Here is an 18,432-nt window from a genome sequence, read left to right on the forward strand (position 1 = left end):
CATGGGGAATAGAGCATTCTAACTGAACATTGGTTGTTCCTCTTCAAGACAACATTAGCTTAGAAAACCAGCTGTTCAAACTTATGGACGAATTGACGAAGGTTTTACATGGACAATGATAACTAATGAGTTATACACAATTCTGCTTATAAGCAGGGAAAGGATTTATATGTAAATACATATTTACTTATAAAGCTAATATAATTTATATTTTGCATTATCTTTATGTTTCACAATGTGTAGGGTTGAAAAATCCTACTTTTATTTTCCATATTTTTCCATATTTTAGAGTTTAGTACATATTTTCGTTAATTTCCATATATTTTCCATATTTCATATAAAACAGTCCATATTATATTAGGTTTAACAATAAAACAAAACAAAATTCCATTAACTTTTAAAAATACATTTCAACAATAGAGATTTAAACACATGTTCAGTAATCCCTTTAACATCAGAGTTATTTGAAAATTAGCAGTCCTATCAACAATGGGAAAGTAAGTTACAAAACTGTATTAATTTAATTTAAAATTTTTAACAGACTTCAGTTGTGCAGCTCAACAGTTAAATGCCAGTCAGAGTACACATAGGTTCAGTTTTGTAAATCATACTATAAAGACGGTAAATATGCCAAAAGTACGTCATTCAGTCAATTTAAAATCAAAACTAACAAGTTACATTTCAGAATTTAAAGAAGATGGTTTATCAACTGACAATAAAATATTATTTTGTAATTTGTGTCAGTGTGCAGTATCATCTACACAAAAGTTCCTGGTGCAACAACACATTACAACTAGTAAACATCAGGCCAACAAACAACTAAATTCCAAGCAGAGACAATTGTTTTTAACACAACCAACAACATCGAATGTAAGATCTGAGTTTAACATCGACCTGTGCCGTTCTCTCATCTCTGCTGATATTCCTCTCTACAAACTAAAGAATAAGGTCTTCAGGGAATTCCTTGAAAAATATACTCAACATACAATCCCGGATGAGTCAACACTTAGGAAGACGTATGCTCCATCCATCTACGATGAGACAATACAGAAGATAAGAGATGAAATTAAAGATAGTTCAATTTGGGTTTCCATTGATGAGACTCCCGACAAAGAAGGTAGACTTGTTGGTAATGTAGTTATCGGTTTGTTAAGTGAACAATATTCTGAACGAATTCTTTTACATTGTGATGTTCTAGAAAAGTGCAATAACAAAACTATAGTTAAACTGTTCAACGAAGCTATGGGTATCCTGTGGCCAAAGGGTATTATGTACGATAATGTGTTATTCTTTATTAGCGATGCTGCCCCTTATATGGTCAAAGCTGGACAAGCATTATCTGTTGTATATCCTAAATTGACTCATTTTACTTGTGTGGCGCATGCATTTCATCGTGTGGCAGAAGTGGTCAGAGACAATTTCCCTAAAGTAGATTTGTTGATTTCATCAGTGAAAAAAGTATTTCTCAAAGCTCCCAGTAGAGTTAACGTGTTGAAAGAAATGTACCCTGAAATTCCATTGCCACCAAAGCCAATTTTAACTAGATGGGGTACATGGCTAGAAGCAGTTGAATATTATGCCGAACATATAGACTCTATTAACAATGTTCTCCTTGCATTGGACTCTGAAGATGCAGTCTCAATTGATACTGCGAAAACAGTTACCTGTGACATAAGTGTGAAGAATGACTTAGCTCACATTCAGCATACATTTTCATGCATCATAAAAACGCTCAAAAGTCTCCAAAATAGGCACCTTTCACTATCTGAAAGTTTTGAAATTATAAATAGTACTGTGGAACAACTGAATCTGGTAGAGGTAAAGTTGCAGATGCAGTAAGAGCTAAGGTGGACACTGTACTTTCAAAAAACCCTGGATATGAAGAACTACAAAAGGTTGTTGCTGTGATGAGTGGTGAATCAACAGTGAAGATTAACTTGGACTTATCCCCAGCAGACATTGTGAAATTGAATTATGTACCAGTTACTTCTTGTGACGTCGAACGCTCTTTTAGTCAGTATAAATCTATCCTCAGAGACAATAGAAGAAGATTCACTTTTCAGCACTTGAAAGAAATGTTTGTAACCTATTGTTATGGTAACAGACAATAAAAATTGTGTTTTGTTGAAACTACATTGGAAGATAAGGTACGTCCATTATATTTTTTGTTTAGTTTGATTAAAATGTACCAATATTTAACGTACATAGTCATTTTTTTATAATTTTAAGTCCATATTTAATTCCATATTTTGGTAAAAATCCATATTTAATTCCATATTTTGGTAAAAATAACTACATATATATTTACATATTTCATATATTTTTAGTCCATATAAATCCGTTCCCTGCTTATAAGTTAGGTTATGGCATATGTTATTATACTGTGTTTTATGTACCACTTCCATATTAATTTATGTGTTATGGACAGTGGTTTGAATTTTATAGGTGAGGGGGTGAAACTATTAGGTAAGGCTTATTTTGCTAAGCACGTACGGTAAAAAGACTTGCGAACTGGATTTAAGGATAAATTTTATAAGTGCCATATGTATGTATAATAATTATACAATTATTGTTCAATAAATCCACATAAATGTACATACATATATGTGACAGGTTTGGAAGTAAATCACGAAAAAACAACCTATATTATTATTCTCGTGGCCAAAACATGGTACGAAATTTAAATACAAAAATTGGAAATTTATCTTTTGGAAAGGTGAAAAAATTCAAATATATTGGAACAACAGTAACAAATATAAATGACACTTGAGAGGAAATTAAACGCAGAACAAATACGGGAAATGCCCGCTATTTTTCGGTTGAGAAGCTTTTGTCATCTAGTCTGCTGTCAAAAAATCTGAAAGAATTTATAAAACAGTTATATTACCGGTTATTCTGTATGGTTGTGAAACCTGATTCTCACTTTGAGAGAGAAACAGAGATTAAGGGTGTTTGAGAATAAGGTGCTTAGGAAAATATTTGAAGTTACAGGAGAATGGAGAAAGTTACACAACACAGAACTGCACGCATTGTATTCTTCACCTGACATAACTAGGAACATTAAATTCAGACGTTTGAGATGGGCAAGGCATGTAGCACGTAGTATGGGTGAATCCTGAAATTCATATAGAGTGTTAGTTAGGAGACCTGAAGGAAAAAAGACCTTTGGGGAGGCCTAGATATAGATGGGAGGGTAATATAAAATGGATTTGAGGGAGGTGGGATATGATGGTAGGGACTGGATTAATCTTGCTTAGGATAGGGATCGATGGCGGGCTTATGTGAGAGCGGCAATGAACCTCCGGGTTCTCTAAAAGCCACTTTATACTGTAGGCCTATATATAAACCACACACAACACGCACGCATACACGCATACATACCTACGCAAGTTCATAATAACATTATTATTTGGAATTATATCTGAAAAAAGAATACATTCAGAGAAGATAATTGTGCTGTCCTTGAATATGTCCCCAACTTCTTACAACAGTCGCAGCTTGCAAATGTGTATAATCTGGTTACCAGTAGATGGCAGAAAAACCAATCGTCTGAACAGAAGAACATCAGGAAAATAACTGATTACATGTTGACCTTGCACGAGCATTTTGTTAATTAATGCTTTGTGTTCTGTTCGCTTCTAAAAATGTAGATCAGCAGTGAAGGTTAACATCAGATTTGTATTGTGACGTTCTCGAGGAATTAATCGTATATTGAGATGCTTCTAATATTTAGAAGGGAGCAAATAAGAACAGAAAGAAAAGGTGATAATCACTGTATTGATTGTATTGTATTGTATTTATTAACATTCCATGGTATTCATACATGCTTACAGCTAGAATATGGACAAGTCAAAAAACTTAATACTATTATAAAATCTTAATTTATAGTCACAGTCTAGATGAAATATATACAGACGAGATTTGCAATATAGTCTACTAGTACAACACAAAGTTTTAGTATCATTTTCATGAAATGTTATTGAATGTCATGAATTCACCTACAGAATAGAAGGCGTGAGAAATTGGGTACTTCTTTAATTTGGCCCTAAATAATCTTATGCTTTTTGAGTTTCATTTTTTATATCGTTAGGGAGGCTATTAAAAATTTTTACTGCCATATAACGCACTCCTTTTTGATAGCACGATAGACTTGCCGATGGAGTATGAAAGTCATTTTTTGACGTGTATTTATGCTATGAACTGTTGAATTAGTTACAAAGTTTTCACGATTACATACGAGGAAGATTATTAATGAAAAGATATACTGACAAGCCATGGGCATTATTTGTAGTTTTTTTAAAATAGTCCTACACGATTCCCTAAATTTGGCCCCTACTATTATTCTAATTGCTCTTTTTTGTAATAGAAATATACTGTTACTATCTGTGGAATTTCCCCAGAATATTATTCCAAAACTCATTACCGAGTGGAAGTATGCAAAGTATATTGTTTTTAAGGTATTGATATTCACTATCTTTTGCATAGATCTAATAGCAAAACAAGCTGAATTTAGTTTGGGGGTAATTTCTTTAATATGATTTTTCCAATTTAACACATTATCGATTTTTGAGACAAGAAATTTGGTTGTTGTTGTTTCTAATAGGGATCTATTATTAAATATTGCGGTAGAAATTTGCGACGTTGAATTTAGACATGATTTAAATTGAATTATGTTAGTTTTGTTACAATTTAATACTAATTTATTGACTGAGAACCAGTCACATATTTTGAAGAGAATTTCCTTTGCTGAAGATTGGAATGTGTTGGAGTTATTGGCTGTAATTACTATACTGAAATGACACGTTAAAGAAGGAACGCTATTTACAACATAATTATTGTAATATCTAACAAAAATACCTCTGATTGAGGTTCTGGCTGATATGTGTATCTATTATCAGGCAGTACATCTCACTTGACGATATGTCACAGGAAGAACAATTGTTTGTATGCATCTGAAGTCTGATTAGTGGAATGTGTAACTAATCGGCGATGTATGCATTGGAGAGGGAAAGGAACTGGCCACCCTAACCCATTATCTCCTGGCCTAGCTGCCTCATGAGTGATGGCTTATTGGTGTTACTTTTGAGGTTCAAACCTGTCTTCGGACAGTTGACTAAACTACAACAATTAACATTTGAGGAGAAAAATTCGCTCCGGCGCCGGGGATCGAACCCGGGTCCTTGCTTCTACGTACCAAGCGCTCTGACCACTGAGCTACGCCGAATTCAATCCACAGCACCGGACCGAACCTTCCTCCTTCAATGTTTCCCTTTGTGGCCTGACTCCAAGTTAGGCATATATGTTGACGTATATGTCCAATGTCAACTGCCATTATATTAGGAGCGCACTCAGTTGAGTGACTTGTTTGGCGGGGATTCCGCAGTTACGTGCACAGTAATCTGTACAGAAATATGCACTGCTAGCTATGAGAATATTAAAGATATTTTATTAATTTGTCCTACAGAATAATATCTGTAATATTGACAATTAATATTTGAGGAGAAAAATTCGCTCCGGCACCGGAGATCGAACCCGTGTCCTTGGTTCTACGTACCAAGCGCTCTGACCACTGAGCTACGCCGAATTCAATCCACAGCACCGGACCGAACCTTCGTCCTTCAATGTTTCCCTTTTGGCCTGACTCCAAGTTAGGCATATATTTTGACGTATATGTCTAGTGTCAACTGCCATTATATTCTGTAGGACAAATTAATAAAATATCTTTAATATAAGCTACAACAACTAATAATAATCAGGAACATAATCTTTACTTAGACAAGAAACGTTAAAGAATGACAGGCCTATATTTATCATCTCATCGTTGTCTATTCAGTTTAAAACTGTCGTTAAATAAATACAAATACAATATTATTGTCATTTCATTGCCTTCGAATGCTCCTTTCAGTTTAAGAGTTGTGTCTAATAAAAGTTTATAATTAGCCTACCCTTTTCATCTATCCGTCTCCGGGTACCCTTCACAGTTTTAAAAGGATGTCATTTACAGAATTACAACTACAAGTACAACCTGAAGGTCTTCGACACCACGAACACGGTGAAAGAGGCGTTAATTAAACGCCTGAAATTACAACGGTTATCACTATTTCGTTTAAAAGTGGTATGCTAACCAAAGGATTGAAATTACTATCATCATCTCACGGTATTTGAATAACGTTTTTAGTTTATGCTAAATAAGGAATTTAAATTGAAATCACCATTCCATAGTCTCCATGCAATCACATTCTCATTGACTCTGAACTCTTTATAATAAAAATCATATTCTATTACATTGTATATTGACTATTGGAAAATTACTATTACCATGCTTACTAAGACAAACTCTTTGGTTTAAAAGTTCTGTACTAAAAAAACTGAAATCGCAATTACCACCTCATGCGCTCAAAGATAAAACTAAATAAAGAATTTAAACTGAAATCATTAACTCATGATCCGTTAACTTCAAAGTGGTTCTAAAAAAGAATAGGAAACTGCACCCACCACTTCATTCCTGGAACTTAAAATTGCAACTAAATAATTAATTAAATTTTCAACTACCATCTCATGGTTTCTGGATAATATCTGTAATTTAAAAATGGGACTAAACAAGGAAATAAAACTGTAAAGTTTACCTTATGGTGCCTCGAAAACCTCTCTTACCTCATTGTTTCTATTTAACATCTGTGATCTAAAATCGAAGCTAAATATGGAATTAAAATTGCAACCACCATCTCATTGTTTCTATTTAACATCTGTGATCTAAAATTGAAGCTAAATATAGAATTAAAATTGCAACCAACATCTCATTGTTTCTATTTAACATCTGTGATCTAAAATTGAAGCTAAATATAGAATTAAAATTGCAACCACCATCTCATTGTTTCTATTTTACATCTGTGATCTAAAATCGAAGCTAAATATGGAATTAAAATTGTAACCACCATCTCATTGTTTCTATTTAACATCTGTGATCTAAATTTGAAGCTAAATATAGAATTAAAATTGTAACCACCATCTCATTGTTTCTATTTAACATCTGTGATCTAAAATCGAAGCTAAATATGCAATTAAAATTACAACCACTACCTCATTGTTTCTATTTAACATCTGTGATCTAAAATTGAAGCTAAATATAGAATTAAAATTGTAACCACCATCTCATTGTTTCTATTTAACATCTGTGATCTAAAATCGAAGCTAAATATAGAATTAAAATTGTAACCACCATCTCATTGTTTCTATTTAACATCTGTGATCTAAAATTAAAGCTAAATATAGAATTAAAATTGTAACCACCATCTCATTGTTTCTATTTAACATCTGTGATCTAAAATTTGAAGCTAAATATAGAATTAAAATTGCAACTACCATCTCATTGCTTCTATTTAACATCTGTGATCTAAAATCGAAGCTAAATATAGAATTAAAATTGTAACCACCATCTCATTGTTTCTATTTAACATCTGTGATCTAAAATTGAAGCTAAATATAGAATTTAAATTGTAACCACCATCTCATTGTTTCTATTTAACATCTGTGATCTAAAATTGAAGCTAAATATATAATTAAAATTGTAACCATCATCTCATTGTTTCTATTTAACATCTGTGATCTAAAATCGAAGCTAAATATAGAATTAAAATTGCAACCACCATCTCATTGTTTCTATTTAACATCTGTGATCTAAAATTGAAGCTAAATATAGAATTAAAATTGTAACCACCATCTCATTGTTTCTATTTAACATCTGTGATCTAAAATTGAAGCTAAATATGGAATTAAAATTGTAACCACAATCTCATTGTTTCTATTTAATATCTGTGATCTAAAATTGAAGCTAAATATGGAATTAAAATTGTAACCACCATCTCATTGTTTCTATTTAACATCTGTGATCTAAAATCGAAGCTAAATATAGAATTAAAATTGCAACCACCATCTCATTGTTTCTATTTAACATCTGTGATCTAAAATTGAAGCTAAATATAGAATTAAAATTGTAACCACCATCTCATTGTTTCTATTTAACATCTGTGATCTAAAATTGAAGCTAAATATAGAATTAAAATTGTAACCACCATCTCATTGTTTCTATTTAACATCTGTGATCTAAAATTTGAAGCTAAATATAGAATTAAAATTGCAACTCCATCTCATTGTTTCTATTTAACATCTGTGATCTAAAATCGAAGCTAAATATAGAATTTAAATTGTAACCACCATCTCATTGTTTCTATTTAACATCTGTGATCTAAAATCGAAGCTAAATATAGAATTAAAATTGTAACCACCATCTCATTGTTTCTATTTAACATCTGTGATCTAAAATTGAAGCTAAATATAGAATTTAAATTGTAACCACCATCTCATTGTTTCTATTTAACATCTGTGATCTAAAATCGAAGCTAAATATAGAATTAAAATTGTAACCACCATCTCATTGTTTCTATTTAACATCTGTGATCTAAAATTGAAGCTAAATATAGAATTAAAATTGTAACCACCATCTCATTGTTTCTATTTAACATCTGTGATCTAAAATCGAAGCTAAATATAGAATTAAAATTGTAACCACCATCTCATTGTTTCTATTTAACATCTGTGATCTAAAATCGAAGCTAAATATAGAATTAAAATTGCAACCACCATCTCATTGTTTCTATTTAACATCTGTGATCTAAAATTGAAGCTAAATATAGAATTAAAATTACAACCACCACCTCATTGTTTCTATTTAACATTTGTGATCTAAAATTGAAGCTAAATATATAATTAAAATTACAACCACCACCTCATTGTTTCTATTTAACATCTGTGATCTAAAATTGAAGCTAAATATATAATTAAAATTACAACCACCACCTCATTGTTGCTATTTAACATCTGTGATCTAAAATTGAAGCTAAATATATAATTAAAATTACAACCACCACCTCATTGTTGCTATTTAACATCTGTGATCTAAAATTGAAGCTAAATATATATAATTAAAATTACAACCACCACCTCATTGTTGCTATTTAACATCTGTGATCTAAAATTGAAGCTAAATATATAATTAAAATTACAACCACCACCTCATTGTTGCTATTTAACATCTGTGATCTAAAATTGAAGCCAAATATATATAATTAAAATTACAACCACCACCTCATTGTTGCTATTTAACATCTGTGATCTAAAATTGAAGCTAAATATAGAATTAAAATTGTAACCACCATCTCATTGTTTCTATTTAACATCTGTGATCTAAAATTTGAAGCTAAATATAGAATTAAAATTGCAACTACCATCTCATTGTTTCTATTTAACATCTGTGATCTAAAATCGAAGCTAAATATAGAATTAAAATTGTAACCACCATCTCATTGTTTCTATTTAACATCTGTGATCTAAAATCGAAGCTAAATATAGAATTAAAATTGTAACCACCATCTCATTGTTTCTATTTAACATCTGTGATCTAAAATTGAAGCTAAATATAGAATTTAAATTGTAACCACCATCTCATTGTTTCTATTTAACATCTGTGATCTAAAATCGAAGCTAAATATAGAATTAAAATTGTAACCACCATCTCATTGTTTCTATTTAACATCTGTGATCTAAAATTGAAGCTAAATATAGAATTAAAATTGTAACCACCATCTCATTGTTTCTATTTAACATCTGTGATCTAAAGTCGAAGCTAAATATAGAATTAAAATTGTAACCACCATCTCATTGTTTCTATTTAACATCTGTGATCTAAAATCGAAGCTAAATATAGAATTAAAATTGCAACCACCATCTCATTGTTTCTATTTAACATCTGTGATCTAAAATTGAAGCTAAATATATAATTAAAATTACAACCACCACCTCATTGTTTCTATTTAACATCTGTGATCTAAAATTGAAGCTAAATATATAATTAAAATTACAACCACCACCTCATTGTTTCTATTTAACATCTGTGATCTAAAATTGAAGCTAAATATATAATTAAAATTGCAACCACCACCTCATTGTTGCTATTTAACATCTGTGATCTAAAATTGAAGCTAAATATATAATTAAAATTACAACCACCACCTCATTGTTGCTATTTAACATCTGTGATCTAAAATTGAAGCTAAATATATATAATTAAAATTACAACCACCACCTCATTGTTTCTATTTAACATCTGTGATCTAAAATTGAAGCTAAATATATATAATTAAAATTACAACCACCACCTCATTGTTGCTATTTAACATCTGTGATCTAAAATCGAAGCTAAATATATAATTAAAATTACAACCACCACCTCATTGTTGCTATTTAACATCTGTGATCTAAAATTGAAGCTAAATATATAATTAAAATTACAACCACCATCTCATTGTTTCTATTTAACATCTGTGATCTAAAATCGAAGCTAAATATAGAATTAAAATTGTAACCACCATCTCATTGTTTCTATTTAACATCTGTGATCTAAAATTGAAGCTAAATATAGAATTAAAATTGTAACCACCATCTCATTGTTTCTATTTAACATCTGTGATCTAAAATCGAAGCTAAATATAGAATTTAAATTGTAACCACCATCTCATTGTTTCTATTTAACATCTGTGATCTAAAATCGAAGCTAAATATAGAATTAAAATTGTAACCACCATCTCATTGTTTCTATTTAACATCTGTGATCTAAAATTGAAGCTAAATATAGAATTAAAATTGTAACCACCATCTCATTGTTTCTATTTAACATCTGTGATCTAAAATCGAAGCTAAATATAGAATTAAAATTGTAACCACCATCTCATTGTTTCTATTTAACATCTGTGATCTAAAATTGAAGCTAAATATAGAATTAAAATTGCAACCACCATCTCATTGTTTCTATTTAACATCTGTGATCTAAAATTGAAGCTAAATATAGAATTAAAATTACAACCACCACCTCATTGTTTCTATTTAACATTTGTGATCTAAAATTGAAGCTAAATATATAATTAAAATTACAACCACCACCTCATTGTTTCTATTTAACATCTGTGATCTAAAATTGAAGCTAAATATATAATTAAAATTACAACCACCACCTCATTGTTGCTATTTAACATCTGTGATCTAAAATTGAAGCTAAATATATAATTAAAATTACAACCACCACCTCATTGTTGCTATTTAACATCTGTGATCTAAAATTGAAGCTAAATATATATAATTAAAATTACAACCACCACCTCATTGTTGCTATTTAACATCTGTGATCTAAAATTGAAGCTAAATATATAATTAAAATTACAACCACCACCTCATTGTTGCTATTTAACATCTGTGATCTAAAATTGAAGCTAAATATATATAATTAAAATTACAACCACCACCTCATTGTTGCTATTTAACATCTGTGATCTAAAATTGAAGCTAAATATAGAATTAAAATTGTAACCACCATCTCATTGTTTCTATTTAACATCTGTGATCTAAAATTTGAAGCTAAATATAGAATTAAAATTGCAACTACCATCTCATTGTTTCTATTTAACATCTGTGATCTAAAATCGAAGCTAAATATAGAATTAAAATTGTAACCACCATCTCATTGTTTCTATTTAACATCTGTGATCTAAAATCGAAGCTAAATATAGAATTAAAATTGTAACCACCATCTCATTGTTTCTATTTAACATCTGTGATCTAAAATTGAAGCTAAATATAGAATTTAAATTGTAACCACCATCTCATTGTTTCTATTTAACATCTGTGATCTAAATTCGAAGCTAAATATAGAATTAAAATTGTAACCACCATCTCATTGTTTCTATTTAACATCTGTGATCTAAAATTGAAGCTAAATATAGAATTAAAATTGTAACCACCATCTCATTGTTTCTATTTAACATCTGTGATCTAAAGTCGAAGCTAAATATAGAATTAAAATTGTAACCACCATCTCATTGTTTCTATTTAACATCTGTGATCTAAAATCGAAGCTAAATATAGAATTAAAATTGCAACCACCATCTCATTGTTTCTATTTAACATCTGTGATCTAAAATTGAAGCTAAATATATAATTAAAATTACAACCACCACCTCATTGTTTCTATTTAACATCTGTGATCTAAAATTGAAGCTAAATATATAATTAAAATTACAACCACCACCTCATTGTTTCTATTTAACATCTGTGATCTAAAATTGAAGCTAAATATATAATTAAAATTACAACCACCACCTCATTGTTGCTATTTAACATCTGTGATCTAAAATTGAAGCTAAATATATAATTAAAATTACAACCACCACCTCATTGTTGCTATTTAACATCTGTGATCTAAAATTGAAGCTAAATATATAATTAAAATTACAACCACCACCTCATTGTTTCTATTTAACATCTGTGATCTAAAATTGAAGCTAAATATATATAATTAAAATTACAACCACCACCTCATTGTTGCTATTTAACATCTGTGATCTAAAATCGAAGCTAAATTTATAATTAAAATTACAACCACCACCTCATTGTTGCTATTTAACATCTGTGATCTAAAATTGAAGCTAAATATATAATTAAAATTACAACCACCATCTCATTGTTTCTATTTAACATCTGTGATCTAAAATCGAAGCTAAATATAGAATTAAAATTGTAACCACCATCTCATTGTTTCTATTTAACATCTGTGATATAAAATTGAAGCTAAATATAGAATTAAAATTGTAACCACCATCTCATTGTTTCTATTTAACATCTGTGATCTAAAATCGAAGCTAAATATAGAATTAAAATTGTAACCACCATCTCATTGTTTCTATTTAACATCTGTGATCTAAAATCGAAGCTAAATATAGAATTAAAATTGTAACCACCATCTCATTGTTTCTATTTAACATCTGTGATCTAAAATTGAAGCTAAATATAGAATTAAAATTGTAACCACCATCTCATTGTTTCTATTTAACATCTGTGATCTAAAATCGAAGCTAAATATAGAATTAAAATTGTAACCACCATCTCAGTGTTTCTATTTAACATCTGTGATCTAAAATCGAAGCTAAATATAGAATTAAAATTGTAACCACCATCTCATTGTTTCTATTTAACATCTGTGATCTAAAATCGAAGCTAAATATAGAATTAAAATTGTAACCACCATCTCATTGTTTCTATTTAACACATGTGATCTAAAATCGAAGCTAAATATAGAATTAAAATTACAACCACCATCTCATTGTTTCTATTTAACATCTGTGATCTAAAATCGAAGCTAAATATAGAATTAAAATTGTAACCACCATCTCATTGTTTCTATTTAACATCTGTGATATAAAATTGAAGCTAAATATAGAATTAAAATTGTAACCACCATCTCATTGTTTCTATTTAACATCTGTGATCTAAAATCGAAGCTAAATATAGAATTAAAATTGTAACCACCATCTCATTGTTTCTATTTAACATCTGTGATCTAAAATCGAAGCTAAATATAGAATTAAAATTGTAACCACCATCTCATTGTTTCTATTTAACATCTGTGATCTAAAATTGAAGCTAAATATAGAATTAAAATTGTAACCACCATCTCATTGTTTCTATTTAACATCTGTGATCTAAAATCGAAGCTAAATATAGAATTAAAATTGTAACCACCATCTCAGTGTTTCTATTTAACATCTGTGATCTAAAATCGAAGCTAAATATAGAATTAAAATTGTAACCACCATCTCATTGTTTCTATTTAACATCTGTGATCTAAAATCGAAGCTAAATATAGAATTAAAATTGTAACCACCATCTCATTGTTTCTATTTAACACATGTGATCTAAAATCGAAGCTAAATATGCAATTAAAATTACAACCACCACCTCATTGTTGCTATTTAACATCTGTGATCTAAAATTGAAGCTAAATATGGAATAGAAATTGCAATCATCATCCCATGATTTCCGAATAATACCTTTGTTTAAACGTAATTCCAAATAAAGAATTAGGGTGCTATGCATAGACATTTCGCTAGCCCGCGCTACGAGCGTGCTAAACTAGCCCCGGCTATCGACTGATTACTTGTACAGGATTCATATCATATCATATCGCTAACACTGGTTTATGAATACGAAAAACGTTAGTTCGCTGATCATCCACTGGAATCCCGCGCTAAGAATGTATATGAATATGGCCCTTAAGGTTTTAATTATCAATTCATGGTTTCTGGATAGCCCCTCTATTGTAAAAGAACATCAATTTTGACAAGTCGATAATAATGTTAATTTTGTGTTAATGTTTCAGCCGCCCATGTCGAACTCGCGACTCAAGGTGATAGCCGAGGCGTTCAAGAAACTAGACAAGACAGGGGACGGCGTGATTACGATCGACGACCTCAGAGGAGTGTACTCCGTCAAGATGAACCCGCGCTACATGAGCGGCGAAGAGACGGAGGAGCAGATCCTGAACAAGTTCATCAACAACTTCGAGAAGGACGAAAGCACCCGAGATGGCAGAGTAATATATGTTATATATTCATTCTTAATTGAAGCTGTAGTGGATTTAAAAATTATGGTTTATGTAACGACGCTCGTAACTGCAGAGGTTATATCAGCGTCGCCGGTGTGCCGGAATTTTGTCCCGCAGGAGTTCTTTTACATGCCAGTAAATCTACTGACATGAGCCTGTCGCATTTAAACACACTTCGACCTGGGTAAATAAGTAATATTTTGGGTAAAATGTTACAAGGTATCAGTACTAGCCTAGAAAAGTACCTTCTTATTGTGTTCGTTATTTAATCCAAATGAAACAAAACAAATTAATCTGAGGGATTGGAGAAAACTTACGTATTAAAAAGTGCAAATGACACGATATAACACTATTCAATGAAAAATGCGAATATAAGAAACGTTGAAAAGCCAAAAGAGAATAAATAATTTACATAACATATTGACTGCACAGTCCACACTTGTGGAGTAACGGTCAACGGTCTGGCCGCGAAACCAGGTGGCCCGGGTTCGATTGGTTCGATTCCCGGTTGGGGCAAGTTACCTGGTTGAGGTTTTTTCCGGGGTTTTCCCTCAACCCAATATGAGCAAATGCTGGGTAACTTTCGGTGCTGGACCCCGGACTCATTTCACCGGCATTATCACCTTCATCTCATTCAGACGCTAAATAACCAAAGATGTTGATAAAGCGTCGTAAAATAACCTACTAAAAAAAATTGACTGCACATTTTTAACATATAAAGTGATCACATGAGAATTAAAATTCGATAGCCGGGCCGGAACAATTTTTCCCTTAAAATTATTCAAATGAGCTTCACACACCTGAAAGTTAGATTTGCATAACATAGGTTAACATAGGTCTGTTGGTCAGCATTCTGGCTTCCAGATCAGGAGGTCCCGGGTTCGATTCCCGGGCTGCGCGCTCGGTGAATTTTTCTTGAAGAAGAAGAATTCCCTGGGTGTCTAGAGTCTGGAAATTTGTATGAATGTGAGTGTGATTGTGAGTGTGTTGTGTTAATATAAATTAACCAATCATCACAAATACAAAATACATCAGGACTGTCGCTGGGCAGTCACCTGAACACACGTTTCAGCGTCACATTGTTGACAAGTAACTCCATCTGTTAGCACAACCATAAAGCATCTAATAGATGCTATAGAGTTACCAACAACGAGAAAAAAAATAGGCTACGTCACTGTTCGTTAACAGAAAACCACAATTCAAGTCACACAGAGTTTGTGTGCTCTCAATGTTGGGTTTCTGACGTCTTGTCAGCCCGCTTAGGGTCTGTGGATATAAAGGGGGAAAAATTGATCCGGTGTCTGGTATGTTCCTGGGTAGCTCAGTCGGTAGAGCGTTAGCGCGCTCAGACAAAGGTCCGGGGTTCGATTCCCTAGAAATTATTCAAATGAGCTTCACAGTGGACGTTACACACACTCCTGATTCTGCCTGCGAAAAATTAAATACCTCCCACATGCCTGGACTGATATTTGGGCTGCCTAAATAAAAATGAACGGCTTAAATCAGACACATTGTACAGATGTCGTCTATGAAAATTATAAACAGAAGATGACTTATAATCGAGCTCTGTAGAGCTCCACAATGTAAATTATGGTATATTTATTATGAATTTATTATTCTGTGTTCGTATTGATTTGTTTGTTTTGTGTTGCCAGGTTACGGAAGAGGAGTTCATCAATTACTACGCTGGAATCAGCGCCTCTATCGACAACGACGCGTACTTCGACCTGATGATGCGTCAGTCTTACAAACTGTAACCGCAGCACGTGTCTGGCGTTCTGAATCACGTGCTGGTGTGTCAAGGGAGTGACTGTTAGCGTTTGGTCACGTCTGTATAAGAGACTGTTGGGGCACTTCAGAAACCGCTGTAAACTGTTCCTCGAGATGGTGATTTTTGGCATACTCTCAAAGTAAAATGGGTCATTTTGTAGCATTATGAATTCCACACTTAATATTTGGAGCATTTAAAAATATATATATTATTTTAGGAGTAGAACAATTTATATTCTGTAATTTTAGAGACAAATGGCCATATTTTAATGTGATAATTAATTGAAAACTTAATTTCAGTAATGTAAGGTAGGCAGAAAAACAGTAAAAAAAACGTTGTGATATTCCATTATGTTTTCGAAGTCACACCTATAGAGTATTTCACGTTAAGAAAAAAGCATTGACTTTGTGGGCCTTGCCTAATACATTGTACAAGCTATGTGGTAGGAAGGCGTTTCTATGGCAACTGGTCATTTGATGGAACAGCCTCATATATGCTCAATGCTTTTTTATTAACGTGAAATACTCTATATTTTGGCTATTATAGTGGGATCAAAAGTACATTTATAGCTGGTTTATTCATTCTATTTTTGGATTATAAAAAATACCTATTGTTAATAATGTGGGAAATGAATATACGTCTTATTATTTCGGTGCATAGCAAATGATTTAATTCATAGTATGTGATTTAAAATTATAATAAAAAAATTAATTACCGGGTGTCTCAAAATATTTTACATAAGAAGGGAACAAGATCAAGGAATCTGATTATAAAGGTAAAAAGATTGACTTCTGAGGATCACAAATGCAGGTCCAGATGAATTATTCGCCCAAAAGCATTAATAATTTTTTTACAATTTACATTAAATTTACCACCATTAGAAAGAAGCTACAGAGTCCATGTTTCAAGGACAGTCCATAGTTAAAAAAAAGTCATATTTAGTTATGTGTAACAGCCCTTTCGAATATTAGACAACTTATAACAAGGATTAAAAAAAAAATAGAATTTCGTAATAGATTAGTCTAATGTATATTTACACTTAAGTTTTTATAAATTTTTTGTAAAAAAAAATTGTTTCACTTAAAAGACAGAAGAAATTGTAGGATGATTATGATAATGTGGTGTCAGGAGAGCTCTTAAATCTAAACTTAACCTAAATTCCAGACCATGGACGAACACAGGAATAATCAATCCCCTTTAAGGAAAAATTCCTGTGCTCTAACCGGGAATCGAACCCGGGACCTCATGAACTATAGCCAGAAGCTCTGACCATTAGACCATTTATTACGGAAGTGATGAACTTGGGATAACTAAATCTACGAATCAGACATCATTAAACGACAGAATGCAGCAGATTTCCATGTCATTGTTCTCCCGATGTGGCCATTACAAAATTCATCCTACAGCAAAATAACGAGAGCTTTCGTAACAGAAAACGTTGTGGTTAAACGATATTGCCAAATGGTAACATTTCGTTTCAAATCACGATGAAAAGTTTATTTAGTATTTATATTACAGAAATGTACAAATTTATAACGGTTTTCTTCATCTTTAATTTTGTTCCGAATTCAAAACCGATAAAAATTATTTTGTTGTGAGAAAATGAAAATATACAAAAGCATTTTAACGAAATTTCGCATTTGACAGTGTTGCAAAAAATCACCATCTCTTACAAGTTCTATTTCAAAACACCAGATTTTTAATTGTCAGTTTGATAAAGTTACAAAATATGCTTGAGATATATTAAATGAAGGAATTTGTAGTAGAGCTTCCAAATTGAAGTATTGTGCAGGGAAGTTTAGCCCATTAAGTAGGCTTATTCTTGGAACTGGTCCTTAATCAGAAGTTTAAAGATTCAGCTATTCTATTAGGTTATAGACGTAACAGGGTGATCATAGATTTACGCTAAATTCTCAACTAATCTCTTTGTCGGCTTGAATAATCAGAAATTATTTTTTCGTAGCATATGTCCGTCCTGCAGACTGCCAGTATATTTTATGCCCTTGTTAAGGGGACCCGGTTGTTAGAAACTGTGATTTACAAGCTTTTATAAAAATAAATTGTACCTATCTGAATCAAACATTTATATGCCATATATATCACAAACCAGCGGACAAAACATAATCTGATTAATGTTCAGACATGTGTGTTTTTCTAAGTGTAGGACAAGAGG

At 31.6% G+C, this 18,432-nt stretch overlaps 1 protein-coding gene across 3 annotated transcripts in view; it reads left to right on the plus strand.

Annotated features, from left to right (window-relative positions):
- The window catches only part of LOC138695101 (calcyphosin-like protein), a 131,437-nt gene extending 114,457 nt beyond the window's left edge, over positions 1 to 16,980 (plus strand). For all 3 annotated transcript variants that reach the window (XM_069819493.1, XM_069819492.1, XM_069819491.1), the window contains exons 4-5: positions 14,264 to 14,476; positions 16,144 to 16,980. In XM_069819493.1, coding sequence (XP_069675594.1) covers positions 14,264 to 14,476; positions 16,144 to 16,245 — 315 coding nt within the window. In that variant the 3' untranslated portion in view covers positions 16,246 to 16,980. The remainder of the gene's footprint in view (positions 1 to 14,263; positions 14,477 to 16,143) is intronic.
- The last annotated feature ends 1,452 nt before the right edge of the window (positions 16,981 to 18,432 follow it).

Source organism: Periplaneta americana, chromosome 2 (genome assembly GCF_040183065.1).
Source record: "Periplaneta americana isolate PAMFEO1 chromosome 2, P.americana_PAMFEO1_priV1, whole genome shotgun sequence".
NCBI classification, from domain to species: domain Eukaryota; kingdom Metazoa; phylum Arthropoda; class Insecta; order Blattodea; family Blattidae; genus Periplaneta; species Periplaneta americana.